Genomic DNA, 24158 nt, shown 5'->3' with positions numbered 1-24158 from the left:
CCTCTAGAGCAATGATTCCCAACGTGGGCGTTAACGCCCCCTGGGGGGGGGCGATGGAATGTTCCGGTGGGCGGTAGAAGCTACGGGTGTAACATAGGATCCCATGGGTTGGATTGCGTTGGGGGGCGATGGGAGAAACAAATTTCTGAAGAAGGGGGCGATGGGACAAAAAAGGTTGGGAAACTATGCTCCAGAGCAGTGTTTCCCAAAGTGGGCAATATCGCCCCCTGGTGGGCGATGGAATGTTCCGGAGGGCGGTAGAAGCTACGGGTGTAACATAGGATCCCATGGGTTGGATAGCGTTGGGGGCGATGGGAGAAAAAATTTCTGAAGAACGGGGCGATGGGACAAAAAAGGTTGGGAAACTATGCTCCAGAGCAGTGTTTCCCAAAGTGGGCGATGGAATAGTCCAGGGGGCGATGGAAGCTACGGTTATACCATTGGATTCTATGAGCTTGTTTGTGTTGGGGGGCGATGAGAGAGAAAAATTTCTGAAGAAGGGGGCGATGGAACAAAAAAGTTTGGAAAACTATGCTCTAGAGCAAATGTCCCTTGCTCCGTGTCCCTATGAAAAAAAGGGGCGATTGCATCCCCCCTCCGGCCCAACCACCACTGGGCGCCGTAAGTCACATTTGATATTCTATCTCATTCTAAGCCGTTTTTACAATACTATGGATCCCAGGAGTAGATCGTTAAAAAATCGTTGTTATTTCAATTGTTGAAAAGACATTGTTAGTCCAGCCAGTATCAGAAAATGTCATTGTTGTTTGAACTGTTTTATAAAAAAAAAGTCATTATCGGTAGAGCGGAAAAAGTCAATGTTACTTGAACCTTCATTGGGAATTAATTTTTATTTGATCAATTGTTGAAAAACGATTGACACTCAAGGCATGAAAGAAAGTCATTTTTAGTTGTAGAAATTACTGAAAAGTCACATGAAAAGGCATTGTAGAAAACGATTGATGAAAAGCAATAGCTCATTGCTTCAAAAGTCATTGTCGAAAAATTAATTATTTAAAAATTCATTGTTGGAAACTGATTGTTTTAAAAGTCATTGTTGAAAACTGATTGTCTAAAAAGTCATTGTTGAAAACTGATTGTTTAAAAAGTCATTGTTGAAAAATGACTGTTTGGAAAGCCGTTGGGGAAAATAATTGCTAGGAAAGCCATTGTTTAGAAATGATTGCTTTAAAAGCAATTGTTTTTGGAAAATAATTGCTAGGAAAGCCATTGTTTAGAAATGATTGCTTTGAAAGCAATTGTTTTTTGGAAAATAATTGTTAGGAAAGCCATTGTTTAGAAATGATTGTTTTGAAAGCAATTTTTTTTTTTTGGAAAATAACTGTTTGCAGAGCAATTGTTGTTACTAAATAATTATTCAAAGAGCAATTCTTGAAAAATAATTGTTTGAAAAAAATTCGTGGGTTTTCTCTTGATAATTTGTTATAATAAACGTGGAATTATTGTTTAAAAATTTTAGTCATTAGTGAAAAATAATCATTCGAAAGTTCCTAGTTAAAAATAATTTTCAGAAAGTTCCTTGTTGAAAATTGATCAATGGCAAAATTCATTGTAGGTAAAATATTTTTCAAAAAAAGTCATTGTTAATAAATAGTTCCTTGAAAAAGCAACGTTCGAGAAAAAGCAACGTTCGAGAAAAAAATACTTGTTTCAAAAAAATTATCACTTTATTTCTCTTTCTCAAAAAATTCATTCTCATTCAGTTCCTTTTATTTCGAATCCAACAATACAACAAAGGAATTTCGAACAACAACCGGACAGAAGAAATTTTCAAATTAGTCATATGGGGCAATCACAGCACCAAACTGTAACCGCTGAAACTATAAATATGAAATTTGGTCACAGTATTATATTTCATGATGTAGACACCCACTATAAGACGAGATTTCTGAAATTTCAACCCCCAATAGGTTCAAATACTATAGAGCCGAATCATCCTCGAGAAATTTTCAGATTACCAAATCCACGCGAGCGAAGCCGCGGGTAAAAGCTAGTAAATTATAAAATCACTGTCACAAATTTTCACTAAATTTGAAGATAAAATTAAATTTTTTTTTTGATGTAATTTTTACCGTTCGTAATAATTCGAAAATCCAGTAAAAAAAATTTAAAATTTCAAAGTCTGTGAAATTCAGTAAAACCAAAATTTATTTCCGAAGAGAAATATCTAAATTACTTTCCGAAAATTTGAGCATTCCTAGACAGGTAAGTTATTTCAGTGAAGTAAATACGACTGGATAACGTACCAACCACAGGTAAGGATTTAATAGACGGCTAAAGATTACGCACGTAATAAACGCGTATCTCTTGTTGTGAGTGTAATTTAAATTCTCCAAAAATTGATAAATTTGAGAAATTTTTTTTTTTTCACATTCCAAAAATTTCTAAAATCCAGAAAAATAATGAAATTTTCATGTTCCAAAAAATCGTAAAAAAGAGAAAAAAACCGAATTTTTTTACGTTATATCAATTTTTTTTCAATCTCTAGTGAAAGAAAAAATTTTTCACTTTCGAAAAAATTCAACAAAAAATAAATTTTTCATGTTGATGAAAATTTATGAAATTTATTAAAAAAAATTAAATTTTCGCGTTCTTAATAATTTTAAAACCCAGTAAAAAATTAAATCTTTTAAAATTTGTAAAAAAAAAACTCAGTAAAACAAAAACCAAAATTTATTTCCAAAGAAAAATATCTGAAAATTAATTCCCAAAAATTTGTGAACATTTCTAGACCGAAATATTATTTAAGTGAAATAAATACGACGGGGTAACGGACCAATCACAGGTAAGGATTACTAGATGGCAAAAGATTACACACATATAAACGCGTATCTCTTGTTGTGAGTTTAATTGTGAGTATTACGGTCTCGTTGGTAATGTATCTGCAGCCGTCAGTTTTGATATGTTCTCATTGCCAACTGCCGCTCCATTACGCGATCCACCGATGCAAAGAGAGATTCCAGCTTTTACAAGAAAGACCATTGGGGGGTAAAAGGGTTGGGCACGGGGGGAGGCAGAGGAAAAGATCGGTTGCCTCAGCAATTACAACAGACCAGAGCAGCAGCGGCAGCAATGAGAATTGGCTTTTGGGTGTTTCGTTCCTCTTCTGGTACAACAGAGAGAGAGAGAGAGAGACTTGACTCTCTCTCTCTCTCTCTTGCTAAAACCCTTCCATTTCCCTCTGCCATTCTAGATCTTTGCTTTTCCTCTCGCCCGGTTGAACCACCAACAAATGAAGTCGTCGCGAGAAAGGAGAGAGAGAGAGAGAGTGGAAAAGGGTTGGCCAACACAGTGATCATCTAGCCTCTCGTTTCTCTTTTACAACGAATATAGGCGGCTTGGCCTAATTAGAGAATATGGGGTAGGTATGCGAGAGATGAGGGTTTTTCGCCCCGACGACGTGAGGATGGTATGGTGGACTGAGAGAGAGAGAGATGACTGCAGAAGTGGTGGAAGAAGAGAATCGGAGCATCGTCGTCTCCATCCTCATCCACTCTAGGCAGGGCCCAGCATCAGCGGCAGCAGCACCATCTCTCTACCACTCTTGTACACACACACACGCACGCACACGAGCGCTGTCTTGCTCGAATGCTGCTGCTGCTGCTGCTTAACTCGCTGCCTAACCCAGTCGAGGATACCCACAGTCGCGAGCGAGCGAGAGAGAGAGAGAGAGAGCAAAAGAGAGCACCAACACACGTACGTACGCACGTAACATACATACATACAACCCTTTATTGCCCGAATTAATGGGCGAAGCGGGCGGCCGCTGGCATTGATGGGGTAGTTACGAGCCCTATTTCTTGATTATGCCGCTTAATGCCGACTAATGCAATTAGTATTCGCGGGGGTGTCCTCTCTCTCTCTCTCTCTCTCTCGCAGCAAAAGCCAGAATGCCCAACCGAGAGAGAGAGAGATTCTGTATTGCCCTCTTTTCCCATCCATCCATCCATACTCGTGCTCTTTATACAACAACGAGAATTGAAAAGACGGGCAATGGATGGATAGATGAAGAGGGTAGAGAGAGAACCAGTGGAACAACACCACGGTATTCTTTCAACTTGGTACATACGCATACTAAACCCAACGACGAAGACCCCCTACGCTCTCTTCCATCTATACCATTATACTACTTCCCCCTCTCGCTAGTGAAGAAAAGGGTTGTGTGTGGAAGCAAATTGTTGAGGTGGTTTCTCAGGAAGGCTTCATTTGCTCAACGATTAAAAGCTAACAACATCAGCAATATACCCATACAATATAAATATATACCCACCCCCGCTCTTAACACTTTCCAATCTCACCGTCACGTAGTTGTTGCAACAGGGGCAGTTGGCAGGGTGGGTTGCTGCACAATCTTTGCACTGGGGTGGGTTGTGATGATGACGGAGATTTTAAAACGGTATGCGTTGGTAGGGAGACCCTTGAAGAATAAATGTGTGTGAGAGGATACCGAAGGATGTATTGTGTGAGAAATTACAATGTAAGAAGGGTGAGGTTAGCAAATGTAAGTGTGTAAGGCTTTTCCTGTTCCCCCCCTCGAGAGTCCGGAGAGAATAAGTCAAAATTTGTAGCTTAAGCGCGTGAGTGGTTGTTACCGATGTAAATTTTTACTTTTAAGCGCCCCGGTTTAAAGTCTCCAAGAGGAAAATTCATTGTGTTGAAAAGTGTTTTACGCTTTATTAAGCTATCTTTCTCTTGGATTGAGTCGGTCTTCGTATTGAAAGGAGAGAGAGATGAGGTTTTGCTGCAGTCAGCGTTCGTTGAGTACTTAGTGTTAAGCACTCGAGGTTTTGAGAAGTATTATTTCTCCGAGCCGAATTATAACGCTAATTTTTTGAGATATTCAGTTGGGTAAAATAATATCAGGTTTTTAGCGGTTAGTTTTAGTGTGCTTATAATAGTCATTTAGAGCGGTTTTTGAGGATATCCGTCAATGAAAGTTTTTCCTTTCTTATGTTTTCGGGCTTTGAAAGAACGTTTAAGATTTTACGTATAGCTTTTTTTTGTTTACGGAGTATATTGCATTTTTGCTTCCAACTTTTTCAGCAATTTTTTTTCGAGCAATTTTCAGCTATGCCTTTTTCAAGAGAGAAATTTTCTCCCAACTTTTAGCAATTTTTTTTTTTAATCACGCGCGCAACCTTTAGCTATTTTTCTCGCGGCAAGTTTACAGCTACGTTTTTTTCAAGAAATTTTCAGCAATTTTTCTCTCAACTTTCGGCTTCTTTTTTTTCAACTTTCAGCTATTTTTCTCCTAATTTTCAGCTATATTTTTCCAGGTTTGCTTTAAAAGCAATTTCCAGATATTTTTCCCCCAATTTTAAGCTATATTTTTTCAAGCTATTCCAAGGTATTTTTTTAAAGTAATTTCCAGGCATTTTTTGAAGCAATTTCCAGGTATTTTTAAAAGCAATTTCCAGATACTTTCCCCCAATTTTCAGCTACATTTTTCAAGCTATTTCCAGGTATTTTTTAAAGAAATTTCCAGGTATTTTTAAAGAAATTTCCAGGTATTTTTTAAAGAAATTTCCAGGTATTTTTTAAAGAAATTTCCAGATATCCCCCTTCCCCAGTTTTCAGCAATTTGTTTTAATCCATCGCCAACAATTTTTCTCACAATTTTCGATTATTTTTTCAAGCGCAATTCTCAATTATTTTATTCACGGCAATTTCCAGCTGTTTTTTTTTTCTCCAAGAAATTTTCAGTGGATATTCTCACAATTTTCGGTTGTTTTTTTTTTTTCAAGCGATTTCCACCTACTTTTGTTTTTCATGAAATTTCTACCTATTTTTTTCACACAATATCCGAATATACTCATCCAAACAATTTCCGGATTTCGGTTTTTCAAGCAATTTCTAGACTTTTTTTTTTCAAGTGATTTCCAACTATTTTTCTCACATCGTTCAGCTATTTTTCAAGCAACTCTAAGCTATTTCTTGTTTCTCCTAAAGCGTTCGGATATCCAGATATAACCCCTCACCCCAAAAACTACAAGTATCTAACTACTTAATTGATGCCCTAGGTTACGGTTTCTCTTAAGGCGTCCGAATGTCCATGCATGGCCCCCCCCCCAAAGTTACCGCTATCTGACTAACTAATTGGTACCTTAGGTTCCAATTTTTTGTGATATGAAAATTAATAGAAACAGTATATTTTGAATTTTATGGGAGGGCGTCGTTGAAATCGACCTTCTGACGATACAGGAGGGAGTTCACAGAGCATTCCTTCATTAAAAGAGGCAGCGACATCGAAAATACGGTTGGGAAACACTATTCTAATGCATCCGAAAATCTACGCACAATCGCTAAAATTACAGTTATCTGACCAATTAGTTGGCACCCAATGGTTCCCGTTTCTGTTAAGGAACCCGAACATCAATGCACGACCCGTAAAATTACAACTATCTGACTAAATAATTGGCACCCTAGGCTCCCGTAGGTATCCGAACATCAATGCACGAACCTCCCCCTAAAATTACAGCCATCTGACCAATTTATTGATACCCTATGTTTCCGTTTCCTGTTAAGACATCCAAACATCAAAGACGACCCCTAAAGCTATCTGACTAATTAATTGGCATCCCTAGGTTCCCGTTTCTGTTAAGGCATTCGAACACCAATGCACTCCCATAACCGTCTTAACGCACATGCCCACCGAGGCACGGCCCGGGGCCTCAAGAGAAGTGGGGTTTCAGAAAAAAGAGTAGTTGAATTTTTTGAGAATTTACAGAGAGGCCTCAGAAAAATCACTTAGCCCGAGGGCCCGTGATATTCTTAAGATGGCCCTGCGCACGACCCCTAAAATTACAGCTATCTGACCAATTAACTGGCACCCTAGGTTCCAGTTTCTTGCTAAGGAATCCGAAAATCCATCCATGACTCCTAAAATTACAGCTAACCGGTCAATTTAAAAGGTAGATAATATAAGACCATATTATCTCTATGTCAATCATCAGAAATTGAAATATCAATTCATGATATCGATGCCATTTAAAGGCATTCAATGTTCATTATTAGACGACAACAAAATGGAAAAAAGGGGAAGGGTTTTGGCATCATTGTGGGTTACCAGCCATTATCATTATTATCACTAAAAGCGGCCACTTGACGATAACCCCATTATGTCCGTATTATCTCCAACGACCACGATCGGAGTTGATGTATTCTTTTCTGGACAAGAAAAAAAAAAGGGACTACGCGTCATCTGAAGAATAAGAAGAATACGCACACGCGTGGGAGAACTGGAATGCGATCTTTTATTACCTCATCATTAAGCAATAATAACCACTACCACCGCCGCCACCATGAAGAAGTCACTGATGATATAATACCGAAAAGGAGAAAGGATTCTTCGGTAATGATGTATATACGCCAATTATTACTCGTATTTAGGACTAAGGAAATGAGAGGACGACGACAAAGATCCATTTGGGATATTCTTCATTTGTCTATTCTTCCACAAGCACATTCTTGTCATTAAAGGCCTCACGCACACGCACGCACGCACGCACGCACCATTATTGCGCCAGATGCGAACCAATAAACGGCTTTGACAGCAACAACAACAACAAAAAGAAAGGACGGAAGAACTTTTATTAATAAGAGACATTTTGAGGAGGAAGAGATAGAAAGGAGGAGAAATAATGCTCAACCCTGTTGACAGATGGCGACACAGATAGGAAATGAGTCGCTTTGATGAAGTTCAAAAGACCATCGGCAGAAGGAAACCGGTCTGGAAATTTCCGTGTGAAGGAGGCTTTTACTTCCTACAGAGAAGGATAGAGGGAGTTGCGCTTCCCTTTCCCCTCTAGTCCCCTCCCTGAAACTCGTTTCATGGGGGATGCATATAAACAGGCTACCGAGCGCCCATGCCGCTGTATATATACACACGCTACAGAGAGAGAGGAGACCAGACCGCTACTGATGCACCTCTTTAACCCCCACGGCACTACCATGGAATCATCAAGAGTCTTCTTGGATGTATTACGAGGAGAGAGAGAGAGAGAGAAGGCTCGCGCATTCCAAAATTAATGTGTGTATGTGGTCATAATTATTGACTTGTCGTCATGCGGTCGGTGGCGACATTCCGTCGGTGGTCTCTCCCTCTCGCTTTCTGGAGACGGATAGATATACAGGGAGAGAGGAGGGGTCGCAAACGGTGGCGGTGATGGTGGCATGATGGAAGAAAATTTCTGCGAATAAAGGGTTGGTAGGGTGTGTGGATGTAAGTTCTATTCGGTCGTGGACGGCCACCACGTCCTTTCCGCCATCCATCTAGTGGTGGGCAGGCTCGTCCTGGCCTGTTTTGTCCTATGTAAGTAAGTATGGATGCATGCGTGGAGTATAAAGCAGTGGAGCGTTCATTCCTTGCTCACCACTGCGTTTCTCGGTGGCCAAAGGCGAAGGGGTTTTGGCTCTTTTAGGAAAATGTATATGTGCGTGTATATATATATACAAGGAAAATGGAGAAACGAGAGAGAAACAAACCGAGTGTAGGTTCTAAATTGTGATGGTCTGCGGCGGGATGGGCCTGACTTGCTAGATAAGCAAAGACGACGGTCGCGAAAACCCACCTCTTTTACACTGTGGTGCTTTCACGACTACCACCATCGCTACCACCGCCAACACGCGTTACGTCAGCAGGCCCGCAACACCACTACTATCTTCCCACGTTGCAAGGGAGAGTGGGAAAGGTGGGCGGGGGGGGGTGAGCCCGTTAACAATTTTCTGCCCGGTTGATTTGAAACCTGGACGTGTCGCAGTGGCGGCGGTAGGAGAGGGCGTTGAGCATACTACACCCAAAACGCACTCACATGGCAATGGTTTTGGGAGACAGAGAAAAGGATGGACGTGATGTGTGGGAGCAAAAGGGATGCCTAGAGAGAGAGAGAGAGTTCTCTACCCCGTTTTCCTTAAATTAAAAGGATTCTTGTGCTCTCTCTCTCTTTTCCGATGCTGTAACATAGGAAAAAGAGTAAAAAGTGGGGGGGGGGGGGAGAGGGAAGCATATGCCCCATAAAGCAAATCTATATTTTCCTAAGGCTGTTCCAGTGCCTGTGGCAACGGAGATAAGCAGCATCCATCCCGATCCCACCCATGTCTGCAACAAGTGTGCGAACGGCGTCAAACGGAAAGAATGAGAGTGGGCAGAGAGAGAGAGAGAGAGAGAGAGCTCTGTGGAGATCTGCAGGAGATGTGTGTGTGTGGACAGGAAAGAGTTTCGGTTTTTTCCAAAAAAAAAAAATATATTCCTCTTCTAGTTCCCGATGGCGTCGCTGCTTCTAATTCCCCGGAAAATATCACTTCCAATTTGTTTTTGTTTTTTAACCCTGATTGCGATGCTTCATTTGATGCCATTTTGACTTATTCTTGTCCGATACTACACTCATAAAAGGTGAATGCAAACTTTTATGGTTGAAGTTTCCCCCCTGAAAAGACATCATGGGCTTGAATTCCCTCTTAGAAATTTATAAGAAACGCGGATTCTGTACATCACATAGAAATACGTAGGAGGATTGTATACCCCTCCTCCCCCTACCCCTAGAAATGCCCAAAAGAGGAGTGTGTTGTGCTTCTCTAGAAATGTTTACGAAGCTTCTGTATCCCCTAGAAATGTATAAGAGGCTTCTTGTATCCCGAAAAATACGTAAAGCACTTCTGTATCTCAGAAATGCGCAAAACACTTCTATCCCTAAAAAAAATGTGTAATGCGTTTATGGCTTTATTTCTAGAAATTCGCAAGAGATGTGTGTGCTGTGCACCTCTAGAAATGTGTTCACGACTTCTGTACCCCTAAAAGTGTGTATACGAAACTCCCGAGCCCTGGAAATGCATACGAGACTTCTGCAAACTCTAGAAGTGTGTACAAGACTTCTGTATCCCTAAAAATGCGTAAGCTCGGAAATATATAGAAATGAGCTAGAAGTGTGTGATAGAAATTTTTACGACACTTCTGAACCTCTGGAAATTCGCAAGAGCCTCGGATATCTTTGGAAAAGCATGAGGGGTTTTCTTATCCGCCAACAAATACGTAAGAGGTTTTCTTAAACCCCTCCCTCAGAAATACATAAGCGATGTGTATTTAAAATATGAACGAGAGGCTTCTGTACCTCCAATTCAAACATTGGAAAATAATAGTCTACATCAGGTTATCATTTCCAGACATGACATTTTTCAAATGGCAATGATTTCTATGCTGATAGATTCCTTCTAATCAACACGGCCACTGTGAATATACTTACTGCACGCCAAACACTTAGCATACAGATAGATTAAAAAGACTTTCTTGGCATTCTTGGCACAGTTGTTTTGACTTGCACAGAGAATAACTTGGCAAAGTTGACTTGCCACACCACTCTATAAGATTATTTTTCACGTGAAGAATATTTGTTTACTATGACTGTCTGTCTGATTTCTCTCTAGACGGGGCAGAAGGCATTTAGAGTCAGATGATGCCAAAAAACGTTTGAGAAGTTTGAGAACAGAATACTTCAAAAATGTGAACTAAATTATGACAAGGGGTGAATGTTTATCATTTTTCTAAAGCCGTCGCGATTGGAGCACTCTAAAAACTTTGCACAAAGACAAGGCTCAACACATGGCAACGCTCCAGCTCACAGAGCAAGAGAGTGAGAAATCAGAGCTTTCGATGCTAGGATCTAATCTTTTCTATAAAATGTTCTCTCCGGAATCACTTGTATCGTGAAATGATGGTTCGATGTTGACAATCGTTTCTTGGGACAAGGGAGATTTTTCACCCAAACATCATCCTCCGAATCCACATGAAAAAATTATAATGCGAAATCACACACAATAGGTAGAGGTGGTATGTTGGAGGCTTTGCTATAGCCCGCTTCTGCCACTCTTTCGGTCACTCATATGCTTACGCACTTTCTTTGTTGCTTTTTTGATCGCTCACTGACCTGATTCCTCAATCTCTACCTCACTTCTTCGTCTTCTTATTCCTTTTTGCCATTCATAGGCTCACACACTATTTTGGGCACTCACATGCTGACACACTATATTGGACACTCACTTGGACATGATCAATTTTGGATATTCACATGCTCTACTAGGGAAAGGCCAACATGCGTAGACCCAAAATTTGCAAAAAGGAACCACGAACTAGCCGTGGTTCCTTTTTTTTTTTTGCAAATTTTGGGTCTACACACGTTGGTCTTACCCTAGTATTGTCTCATCCAAAAGGTAATTCATTTCTATTCACATGCTCGCAAACTCTCTAGGTCAATTTTTTGGCCCCTCACTGACCTAGTCTCTTGTTCTGTGGGGCACTCTTTTGGCCGCTCACTGATCTAGTCCCTTGTACTCTGCTGACTCTTTTGATCACTCACATGATAGTAAACTTTCTTGGTCACTATTTAGTTACTCCCATGCTCAAAAATTCTATAGATCACTCTCTCTTCATGCTCAGACACCCTCTTTTTTTTATCTCTGGGTTGATTTTTTGGTCACTCATTGACTTAGCTCTTCGCTCTCAAGACAGAGGCCGATTTATGGTAAAATTACAAGTGGGTATGCAAAGTTTGTCGCCTTTCCTTTGCCTCTACTAATTTTTTTGACCAACTCATTCCTCAAATTTACCGCCTCTTCGAACTTGCCACCCTTTCGTCCCCATTTCCAGTGGCGGATTTACGATTTTGACGCCCACGGACCGCAAAAATTTTTGCCGCCCTTTCCGCATTCAAGTATAATTTTCTTGATCACTCTCTTCAAATTTAACTTCCTGCACTATTTAAATAGACGAAGTGTGTTAGAGGCTTTTTGCTACGGCGAAAGTCGTCCACAACTCCGTATAAATTTAATAAAACTGGGTTAGATTACTATGCATATTATAAAATGTCTTAACCCTTACAGCGATAATCCCGAGATATCTCGTCTAACTCAATCTGCTTTATTTTGGCAATCCCGACTATATCTTGGGTTTTTAAAACTTTCTCATTTCGGCAACCCCAAGTCCAGGGACAGCGTTGAAGTTGTTTTTAGGTCAAACATATTTTCCACCCCCCAACTGCCAAATTGCAGTTTTGCAATTTGCAGAGTCAGCTTCTGTTCAAAGTTTAATTACAGAAGGAGGAAGATATTATTATTAGCATTTTGTGTTGAGAGGAAAGAAAGTATTTATCAGCTCTCACATAGGCGGCAATTTTTCTAGAAGGTTTAGCGATTTCCACCGGTCAGTTATAATGCTGATATACGGAAAATTTTAAAAACCGCTTAAAGGGTTAAACTACCCCTGATCCCTCCTCTTCTCTCTTACATTCCGCTCAAGATCCACGACGCCAATTGTGAAACTCCAAAAAAGTACCAAACCAAATTAACAAAAAAAACGTTCCTTATTTTACGTGCACGTATTCCCACGTTACTACAAACCCTCTATGAATAAAAAGTTCACCAGGAATGGAAGAAAGAAGCTGTAGAATTCAAGAGAATCCTCCGTACACCCGCTTGGGCAATCTGTCTACTTCTAAAATCATAAGCACAGAGTTAGCCATAGTTGGAATTATGATAGCACTCACGTGGGTTGAAGTCACGTCCGCAGCATTCGAAGAGGACGATTCCACTCTGAAATATTAAAATAATACTAGTAAATTTGAAATATATAAGCATAATATAAGGCTAAATATTATACAGGGTGCATAGCTAACTTCTCGAACCGCAAAGATTTACTGGCGAAAAGTTGAACCTAGAGGAATACCTCCGATTAGAAAAAGTATCCAAATAACGGGTGGACCTCACATACGTCATTCATATTGAAAGGGGTTGTATAGTTATTAAAGTAAAAGAAATTAACTTTTTATAATCACAGCCTGTGCTCAAAAACCTAGATAAAAAGTTGTTACCCTGTTCCTCCTAAGACCAAAAAAAGACAAAAAAAAAAAACACGTGTCTAAGAGCAATACAGTCGAATCCCGTTTTAACGAAAACCGTTATAGCGAAAATCTTGTTTTAACGAACACTTTTTCAATTCCCCCAGATAAGTTTACATAGGAGCAATGCAAAAACCTGGAATTCCATTATAACGAAATTTCGTTGTAACGAAGTGATTTCTTCGGTCTCTTGGAGTTCGTTATTACGGGATTCGACTGTATTTGCGAAGATAGTTGTATTCAAAGAACGGAGGAACGGAGGAATGTTGGGAAAAAAAGCGTTGTCCATTAGTTTATGCTGTTCTTTGCCACCTTTTCTGCAATTTTGCAATTCAAATATCTCAGGGAATATTGCACCTAGAAACGTGTAAAGTTTTTTTTTTGTTCTCAGAAGAGACATGGCAACAACTTTATAATTTGGTTTTTGAGCACAGGGTGTGCTTACCAAAAAATATGTTTATTTTAATAACTGCACAATAACCCTTTACAATAAGAATAACGTATCTGGAGTCCGCTTGTTATTTGGAAGTATGCCTCTTGGATGAACGGTTCACCAGTAATTTGCAGCAAGAGGTGTTAGCTATGCACACTGTATAACACAAATATAGGAATATTTCACCTTAAGAATGTGCTTTAAAATATTATATACCATCCAAAAAATCCCTTTATTTACATATACATTTCGTAATTTTAATGATATATATTTATTTAAACAGTACCAGAATATTTCTCCTTCATTAAAAGTGGAAAAAATCATCGCTGAGTAAGATAACACATCTGATAGAGTTGGAAAATTGGTTATACAAATATCAAGCAGATACTGGAAACAGATAATTCAAGTCTATGCACCAACAACAAGCTATTCTGAAGAAGTAGAAGACTTTTATGAAGAATTAGACGGAGATGCACAGTATAAAGGAAACCATCATATATCAAAATAGTAATGGGTGACTTCAATGCTAGAATTGGAGAGAGAAGAAATGGTGAAAGCTCTGTCAAAAGTTATGGTCACGGTGTACGAAACGACGGATGAAACAGACTCGTCGAATTCGCAGAAAGCGAACAGTTATGCATCATGAATTCGTTTTTTTAAGAAGAAACCTCAAAGAAAATGGACCTGGAGAAGCCCAACTGGAACAAAAAACGAGATCGACTACATCCTATCTAATAAGAAGCAAGAAATAAGCAATACTAAGAATCCAAGACTGCAGTGTTCTCAACAAATTCAATACAGAAAGCGATCACCGACTGGTGAGATTTAGAATAATGTTTAACACTAGAATGGAAAGAATGAGCAAAATTTATCAAAAATACAAAAAACTGTATCATCGATATGACAAATATTCAAGAACATCGATGTGCGTGAATTCCAGTTAGAGCTGAAGAACTGATTTGATTTGTTATATAACACCACTGAAGATGGACAAAATGCCACCACGATGAACAGAAATTTAACCACTACCGTAAAAGAAGTAACAAAATAAGTCGCTGGAGAAAAAGAAATCAAACCGGTGAAGAAAACAACAGAAACGACAATGAAACTGATGAAAAACCAGAGAGAAATTTCGGATTAAGAAGAATGACCCTAAATCAATCAGAAAATCTGGCAATGGTGTCCAATACAAATTTAGTTCAATTAATCTTTTTACAATAAGATTAATAAATTTTTTTTAAAAATAAAGTTAACCGTAAATTAATCTCACATTCGCAAATGGTACAAGTCTATATGTTGTAGATTCAGAAAATGATAGATCTTGAAAAAAGGGTTGAAGAGGACTCTTACCTAAGATTAACACCTGCTAAATAAAAACAAACTAAAACTAAACACTCAAAAAGCTAAATACATAAGCTTAAAAATTAAAAACATTAATCAAGAAGCTGATATACATATAAAAATACATAACCATTGTTTTTGACAATTGAACCTACAATGTAATTGTCAAGAACTAGAAAGAGTTTATAACCATAACTATTTAGGAATTATAATACAGGATGATCTGAAATGGAATTTAAAGTGGGGAAAAAATAGTTAAAAAAATTAGAATCTATATATAGCAATCCTATATAAAAACTCAAAAACATAATTGATAACTTAACTTCCTAAAAGATATATTTTATGCATGGATTTATTCATTAATAACGTATGGAATTTGTGTCTGCGGTGTGGCATATGATATAAGCATTCAAGGATTAATGAAACACATACAATGAAATAAGGTCAATAATAACAAGTACTAACTCTAATAACAATAGAGCAGAGTGTCACACTCTTATCATGAGACGAATCTATATACAGGGTGGGCAAAACGTCCGTAGAAACATTAAAAATTCATAAAAAACGGAAAAATAACCGAAATAAAAAAACGGTTTGCAGGGTTAGCATCGCTAGGTCACGGGAATATTTTTAAGACAGGAAAAAATAACTAAAAAAAGCCGATAGGCGGCGCTGGTACGAGCGACTGAGGCCATTCAAGTATTACGTAAACAGATTTTAAGCCATTTTTGACCCCCCCGTCAGCAAAATTTCGTCAGCAGCTTAAAATATTTCATATCTTCAAAAAGGGGTGGTTGATGACGTAAGCAACCTTCAAACCTCTTCCCCTCCCCTTGTCATCAAAAGTCAGCAAATCCGATACTCCCCCCCCCCCTCGATGCTGACGTAATACTTGAATGACCCCACTTCGGTGGAAATATGGAAATGAGACGGTTATAAGTATTACAGCGATAATCCCGAGATATCTCGTCTAACTCAATCTGCTTTATTTTGGCAATCCCGACTATAGCTTGGGTTTTTAACATTTATTAATTTCCTAGAGAGAGGCAAATTATGAAGCAATTATTCAATAATTACGATGCTTGAGAAGCTGGATGCATTGATGTATATGGTATATTTGTGTGATCCTAATTACTTCTGTGAATTTCGGTATATTGCGAGAGAAGTTAACATTCAAGTAAGGCTGGTATTACACTATAAAACTTTGATAAAAATTCTTTTATAAAACTTGAAAAATGTAACCAATAAACACATCTGTTACATCCGAGCGAACTTGACAGTTCGGCCTATTGGTTGCATTTTTCAAGTTTTATAAACGAACTTTTATAAAACTTTTATAGTGTAATACTGGCCTTAAATACATTCCGTAAATCCTAACTAATTTTTGAAAAAAGAAACGGCAGTTGCAACTTGTCTAACAGATGACTATTGATATAGACCTGCTGGAAAGGGCACCCTAGTCCCTTGGGGTCACAGAGTGAATGTTCCTAATTTTATGTTTATTGTTTGATTGTAATAGGCTCCGGCCTATAATGATAATTACAGCCCGGATTATATGCTCTGAGAAAGTGTCGGAATATGCTCTAGAATATGCAAATATGCACTTAAAATGCCAAATATGCTTTAGAACTGCGGTTCTCAACCTTTTCTGACTCGCGGGGCCCTTTTCAGTGAATAATTTCTCTGCCGGAGCCCTGTTTAACTCGAGGAGCCCTTTTTAGTATATTATTTATATGGCGGTACCCTTTAAGCCTCTTTTTTTTTTGTTTGTTTATCAAATTTATTGATTTATTTTATTATTCTCGAGTGGGCGCGGAGCCCAAGGGCTCCGCGTGCTACTAGACACCGCTGCTCTAGATATGCAAATATACACTTAAAATGGCAAATATGCACTTAAAATGGCAAATATGCACTTAAAATGGCAAATATGCACTTAAAATGGCAAATATGCACTTAAAATGGCAAATATGCACTTAAAATGGCAAATATGCACTTAAAATGCCAAATATGCACTAAAAATGCCAAATGCCAAATATGCACTCGAAATGCCAAATGCCAAATATGCACTTGAAATGCCAAATGCCAAATATGCACTTAAAATGCCAAATATGCACTTAAAATACCAAATATGCACTTAAAATACCAAATATGCACTTAAAATGCCAAATATGCACTTAAAATACCAAATATGCACTTAAAATGCCAAATGCCAAATATGCACTTAAAATGCCAAATGCCAAATATGCACTTAAAATGCCAAATATGCACTTAAAATGCCAAATATGCACTTAAAATGCCAAATATGCACTTAAAATGCCAAATATGCGCTTAAAATGCCAAATATGCGCTTAAAATGGCAAATATGCACTTAAAATCCCAAATATGCACTTAAAATACTAAAATATGCATTAAAAACCCAATATATACGCCAAAAAAATCCCGAAAAAGTCAAAAATAGCCAAAAACGAGAAAATATACATTTAAAATAATCCCCATGCAAAAAAAAGCAGATATACTTTCAAAAATAAATAGTGCATACTTATTTACAAAAAATATCCCTACATATGCATATACAGTCCAACCTCGTTAATGAGTCACTCTTGGGAGAGCAAAAATATGACTTGATAAGCGGAGTGACTCGTTAAACGGAGTAAGCCATAGCTGTGCCAATTCCTGCCTGAGAATAATTGGGACTTCCAAAAAAAGTGATTCGGAGTGATGTGTTAACCGGGTGACGCACTAACGAGGTTTGACTGTACTGCATATGAAAGAAGAAACTTCTTACATATTTTTTATTTAGGCATTTTTAATTTCTTGTCTGTTGTAGCTGCTCAATAAGACCGCTGAAGACCGATATTATATAATACACAGTAAAACCCTCTCTTAACGGACTGCCCTTCAGATGCAGGCACTCTTCTTTTTCGGTCAAATAATATTCCCCCCCCCCCTTTTGCATTTCTCAAACCCCTGATCAACGGTCACCCCTCTTTTACGAACGAATTTCTTTTGTAACGCCGGTGACCGCAAAAGAGATATTTCATTGCATTATTAGCGATATTTATTTGAAAAATTATTTAAAAAAAAGTGATTATACGCTTAAATAAACTTGCAAAAATATGCACTTATTCTGAAAATTCTTTGATTTTATGCATTTGCATGCATTAATGCTAAAAGAAGGTTAAAATATGCAAGTGCATATGCACATATGCATTCAGTGGCGGAGTAAAGTCGGTCGAGGCCCCGCGCGGAAAAGAAAATATTGGGCCCCTTAAATTAGAAAAAAAAAGTGAAGTTTGTGTTTTTCGGGGCCCTTTAGAAGTCGTGGCCCCGGTGCGCCTGCCGTCAAATCCGCCTCTGTATGCATTTGCGTATAATACGGGCTCTAATGATAATAAACTAAACATTTATTAATGAATGACAATTACAACATGACAAATTAATTTCCACTAATTTGTCATGTTGTCCCTAAAAAAAAGAATCTTCATTTCACCAGAGCCCCCTCACCATGGCCCCCCACATGGGGGGGGGGGGCGGCTGACAGGGCTCTAGCCCTGGGGCCCGGGACGGTTATCATAATTTTTTTACTTTTTCACGCTACAAATTAACTACAGAAGGGGGCCCGTTAAAAGTCTGACCCAGGGACCCGCAAAAGATCCCAGCCTATGGGCCCCGCTACAGGATGTGGGGGCCATGCCCCTCACCCAGCAGCCAGGAGGTCAACGCACAAAACTTAGGCTTAAAGAGCCATTTTTAAAGTCATATCTAACCATAATTCAAAAGCGAAATTTGAAACCCATGTCCCGAATATTCTTAAAGATTATGATTGTAAAGCCATCGTAGGGATCGGGAATACTTATTTGAAATTTTCTGCCTCACATCATGTGAGTAAATGCCAATAACAGCATTACCGATAGTGCAAAACCAATTTCTAACTCATTATTCATTTAAGTCAATCCCGGTTTCGAATCCAGACTGGTCAGTTTGCACTCTAACTACTCGGTTGCCAGGCAGTGATCAGATCTCAGAATATCAAATAAAACTTTCCATACAGAATAGAAAGATTTGAAAATTATGGGGCTATATTATTATATAATTGTATATAACAATAGTGCAGAGTGTCCCAAATTAATTTGTCTCGTGGCCTTACCGCTCCTTCCCAGGAAAACACAGGGTGATTATAATTAAAGTTCCCGTACTTCAGAATAGTTTCTCTCAAAAACTACTCGTCCGAACACAGCCAAATTTTCAGGATATCTCAATGAGATCATGAAAAAGAGATTTATGCAATAAAAAATAGTTCAATTCTTTACCACTACGTGAAAAGTGGCGCTTTTTATTGCATTTTTATTGTATATACCAAGTTTCAATAGAATGCGTCCACCAGAACGGACGCAACAGAGATCTGAGTAGTTTCAGTATACTCACACTGCTCAGATCAACGTAGCCCCCGTCGGTATACTTACACTACTCAGACCTATGCAGCACCCGTTCTGGTGGACTTTGTCCATTGAAACTTGGTATATACGCTATTTTATGCACACGATTTTACCATGAAAGTAAACGAATAATCCAATGCTGATTTTATGCCTTCATTGGTAGTGTCACACTTCTAAAGGCAATGCAAATCCGACTAAAGAGTGACCTTATATAGGCTAGGTAGGCAGATTTCTATGTGGTTCCATCAAACTAAAAGAACATAAAATTAGGATTCTTCCATTTTCGTCCATACTAAAATTGTGCTGAAGTGATATAAGTATGTATAAATATATCGTCCATTGAGGTTAGATGAGAGTGGCGCTAGCAACTTTGTTAATTATGTCTTTGGCGCAATGGCCACTGGGCCAGTGATTGGTCAGCCAAAATCTTCCGCTTCGTCTGGTTGATTTGAATCGACGATTAAACCGTAAGTTGTGATTTAGTCATTCATCGTTTGCATAAAATGGCAGTGGCTGCACATCGAAAAATCGCCAGCTACTCCCATATCACGTCGAAATTTTCAAACGTCGTTATCTATGAGACGTCACCTAAGACATCTGGATTCCGCTGATGACATAATGACACACTAAAAGAACCGTCATCATCATCTTAGTGCATCTTTTGAACCATACGAAATGACATATCGGAACACAGTTTTTTCTTTTTCCTTTTTGAACATTCCGAATCATAATCATTGATTATGTGATGACACAAACACATTCACATTCTTGTGTTAATACTCCAGATGACTGATCGCCATCAGTCACACAGACATGAAACATGGAAAGAAAAAGGCGGATCTCGTTCTACATGAAAGAAAGCAATAAGAAAACTATTATCGGTCTGTAATGGGGGAAATTTTCGGCTGTTATATGGCCCAGGGGGTGTAAAATTATACCATAAAGAACATTTTTTCAAGCCTTGAATCATGTCATCCACGTTGAGGAAGAGGTATCTGTGACTTGACCATTAAAAGAATGGCTCCGAAGAGTCAGTGTGATAGTCCCGTGCATATAACACCCATTCGTTACATGAATAAAATGAAAAAAATATACGTTGAAACTGAAAACATGGACATTCTCTCGTTTTGATTATTCAGCCATCAACTATAAAAAAGGGTAGTACTAGTCTCAAATGCCCATGATTCGATGCGAAGAATCTTTTCTTAGGACAAAAGAGAGATTTATATCAAACATTTACCTTCTGAATCCATGTGAAAAGTTATAGCGTAAAATCATACTATTCTTTTTGTCCATTGTTTGAATTTCACAGACTCGCACAATCTGCTTCCAATCCACGTCAGAAGTCACAGCGCGAAATCTCGCACATTACCTTCGCCCATCTCGCGTTTGGATGTTTGCCGACTTACAGCTAGCTGCTCAATCAGCATGAAATTGCACAATGCATTCGTCCATCTAGTGTTTGACTCCCAGCTGCGCAATTCGTTATCAGTTCAATTTCAATTTTATTCATCGCATCAATAAACTTACATTGCGTAAAACAAAGAAAATCCATCCGAGGGATCGTTGTGTCCATCCATACTGGTGGACACAATCATTGTTGGGTTAATTTTCGAGCACAAAAAGTAAATAATAATAATAATAAAGTAACATAATTAAAAAATAATCAATCCACGTGAAAAGTTATAGCACAAAATCACAGAAAAATTTCACCTATCTTGTGTCTAGATTTTACAGACTCATAGTTGCTTAATCCACTATCAATCCGCGTGAGATCGCGCAATACATTCTCCATCGTTCATCGGCCATACACGTCCATCTGGTGTTTTTTTTTAATTTTGCAGAGAGTCTCAACGCGCACTGCTCAATACTCTTTCAATCCACGTAGAAAGTTATAGCACAAAATTGCACAATACTTTTGTACATCGTGTTTTTAAATTTTAAAGAATTTTTTTAAACCATGTGCACCTCGTCCATTGCACAATATGGCACGAGCGTCCTCGTGATACCGCCAAATGACATACTGTTCTCATCCACTGTTTGAATTTTACATAGAGAGAGAGCCACAACTGTGCTCAATTCACTCTCAATCCACGAAAAAAATTATGCCGCAAAAATCACACAATCTTTCATCCATCTTGTGTTTCAATTTCACATACTTATTGCTAATCAATCCACTCTCAATCCCCGTGAAAAGTTATAGCGCGAAATTGCAGAGTACTTTCGTCCATCTAGTGCTTGAATTTTAGACTCGCAGCTGCTCAATCCATGTTAAAAAAAATGTACCGCAAAATCGCGAAGAAATTTCATCCATTGTTCGAATTTTACCGACTTATAACTTCTCAATAGCTTATCCACGTGAAATCTCACAATGCATTCGTTCATCTAATGTTTGAATTTACAGACTCTCCACTGCTCAGCTTACTCTCAATTTCTTAAATCCACGTGAAATGGTGTACCGCTAAGTCACACAAAACTTTCCATCCATCGTATGTTTGAATTATAAAAATCCATTGCTACTCAATCCACTCTCCATCTACGTGAAAAGTTATAGCACAAAATTACATAATACTTTTACCTTGCGTTTGGATTTTAGACTCTCTCTCTCTCTCTCTCATGGCTGCTCAATCCATTCTCAATTCACGTGAAAATTCGTACAATATACATTCATCTTTCTAGTTGGTTTTTTTTTTCATTTTACAGACTCAACGCTGCTCATTGCGCTTTCAATCCATGTAAAAAGTTATAGCACAAAATTGCACAATACTTTTGTCTGTTTTGTGTTTGAGTTTAGCATAGAAAACCCACTTGTTCATCACATGAATGAAGTTAAAATTATATGCTTGAAATCGAAAAGTATGGACCCTACGATGTTTAAATTGTGTCCGGCAAGTCTCACGCTGTACTTGAACTTCCAACCGTGATTTCGAGGAAGAAAGCAGAAATGTCTGATTCTCATAGCAGTCCTGAGTACTCAGTTAATGGTCAATTTTGTTGTGTATATAACCATTTTAAAATTTTTTGGTCACTCAAATTGGTCGATACTCGTCAAGCATATTTTTCGGAGTTTAGGAGAGATTAAAGTGACAGAATGTTATACGAGCTCCTGATCCAGATTTACCGGGAGGAAATCCCGTTCATAAGGCCGTCGAAGAGACTGTCCGCTCGTCAATGGACTATCGTCCCTATTTTCGACCGTTTCGTGTCGCTTGACGGAAATCCATGCTGTTTTCGGATTGCGTTAGGTTGGACGAAACCCTTTCGTTTGAACCAGTGTTATTTAAGGCGACTCCTTATTTTCAAATGTAGTTATTCTAGAATCCAAAACTGTTTAATTTTCTAATAACTAGAAGCAAAGTTATTGCGAATTAAATAAAATGTATTTTAATGCTCTTAGAGTTCGAAAATGAAATCTTTAAATGCGTTGTTTTCTGAAGATTTGGGTTTTTTGCTTTTTCATTTCACGAAAAATTTGATTTCTCTCAAAGTTTTTTAAAAATATCTCTATGAAATTTTCCCACTGTGTTTTAAACAGTTCTAAAATATATTTTCATGGCAACAATTTGTGTGTAGAACATGTTGATACAAGCAGCAATTTTTAGTGTGTAATGTCTAGCATATTTTTAGTCTGAAGTGCTAAAAATATGCTAATTTTACACATAAAATTGGCAATAAATATTTTTTTCGAAATATCCATGAAATAACATATATTTTCTTAATTTTATAACATATTCAAATTAAAACCACATTCGTTTTATCCAAAATGCCTTTTCTGAAGAAAAGTACCCCCGAAGGCAAGTAGTCACCTTACCCTTTCACAGCTGCGGACTGGCGGAAATGTGAAAGATAATTTGCGGACTGGCAAAAAATAAATAGATGAGAGAAGAAGTTTGTGGACCGGCAAAAAAAATTAATGAAATAATTAGTGGATTTGTAAAAAGTAAAAAAACATAATTTGCAGACCTGTGTTAACGGCTAAGATGGAAATAAAAACCCGTACGGAGACGGTATAATATTCTAATAAATTTAAAATTATGTAGTATTTACATAAATGTGTTGATATGTTTCATGGACTGGTGGGAAATTCTGAGGGACCGGTACCGGTCCTCGGACCACTTGTGAGAAGAGGACCACCAACAAGTGAGAAGGTCACTTTTTTTTATTAAAGTTCAGCAGCAAAAACGCGCTTTGATGCAAAAGTTATTATTATTTCTTGATTGGGTCTTACCCAAGTCATGGGATGAATCGAAAGACATTATTTATGGCATAGACAATGGAAATTGAAAATTAATAATTATAAAACTATATAAAAATGATTATAAGCTGACGTGAGCTTAATAAAGGAAGTTGATAAAAACGGAGTATGATTGCTTCTGAAAACATATGATTAGAAAAGTATTATCTATTGTAATTTGGTGAGTCAGCCAGGGCCGTCTTAAGAGCATCATCGGCCCCCGGGCCTAGTGGTTTTTATGAGGTCCTCTATCTGATAAATTCCAGAAAATTTCAACCGAATCTCATTTTTGTGAGGCCCCTCTTCACTTGAGAGCCCATGCCTTAAGGCGGCACTAGAGTCAGCACGCACTCAAATTTTTCGGATTTCGGGATAGACTAACTTATGGATTCATGAACATCACTAGATAGTGCACTCGGATAGAGAAATTTAAATGCTTCTACTCATGAGCAAGGAATCATTGGTAGTTTGATCTAATAGACCAGGGGCGGGCAACCTGAGATACGTTAGGGCGCAATGAGTGGCGTACGAAAGTTTGGCACAAAAATTTTCGATGAAGATTATAAAAATTTCAAATTTCTCAAATTTAATTGAATGTTTTAAGACACTGTGATATTTCCCTTATTGTGTTATAATTCTGTATACAGTCGAATCCCGATGTAACGAACTCCAAGAGTCCGTAAGAATCACTTCGTTATAACGAAATTTCGTTATAAAGGAATTCCAGGTTATTTAAAAATGTCCCTACGTAAACTTATCTGGGGGATTAAAAAAGTGTTCGTTAAAACGAGATTTTCGCTATATCGGTA

General features: G+C 38.1%; 1 protein-coding gene across 3 annotated transcripts in view; it reads right to left on the bottom strand.

Moving 5' to 3' along the window:
* LOC149066851 (homeobox protein cut-like) overlaps nucleotides 1–24158 on the bottom strand; it is a 179534-nt gene that overhangs the window by 47156 nt on the left and 108220 nt on the right. For all 3 annotated transcript variants that reach the window (XM_089253180.1, XM_089253181.1, XM_089253182.1), the window contains one exon: nucleotides 12555–12600. In XM_089253180.1, the coding sequence (XP_089109306.1) occupies nucleotides 12555–12600 (46 nt within the window). The remainder of the gene's footprint in view (nucleotides 1–12554; nucleotides 12601–24158) is intronic.

Source organism: Pholcus phalangioides, unplaced genomic scaffold, assembly GCF_987345545.1.
Source record: "Pholcus phalangioides strain wild (caught in Gottingen) unplaced genomic scaffold, Ppha-v1.0 ptg000032l_1, whole genome shotgun sequence".
Lineage (NCBI taxonomy): Eukaryota > Metazoa > Arthropoda > Arachnida > Araneae > Pholcidae > Pholcus > Pholcus phalangioides.
The sequence above is the reverse complement of the archived record's forward strand: the minus strand, read 5'-3'. Positions and strand labels throughout refer to the sequence as shown.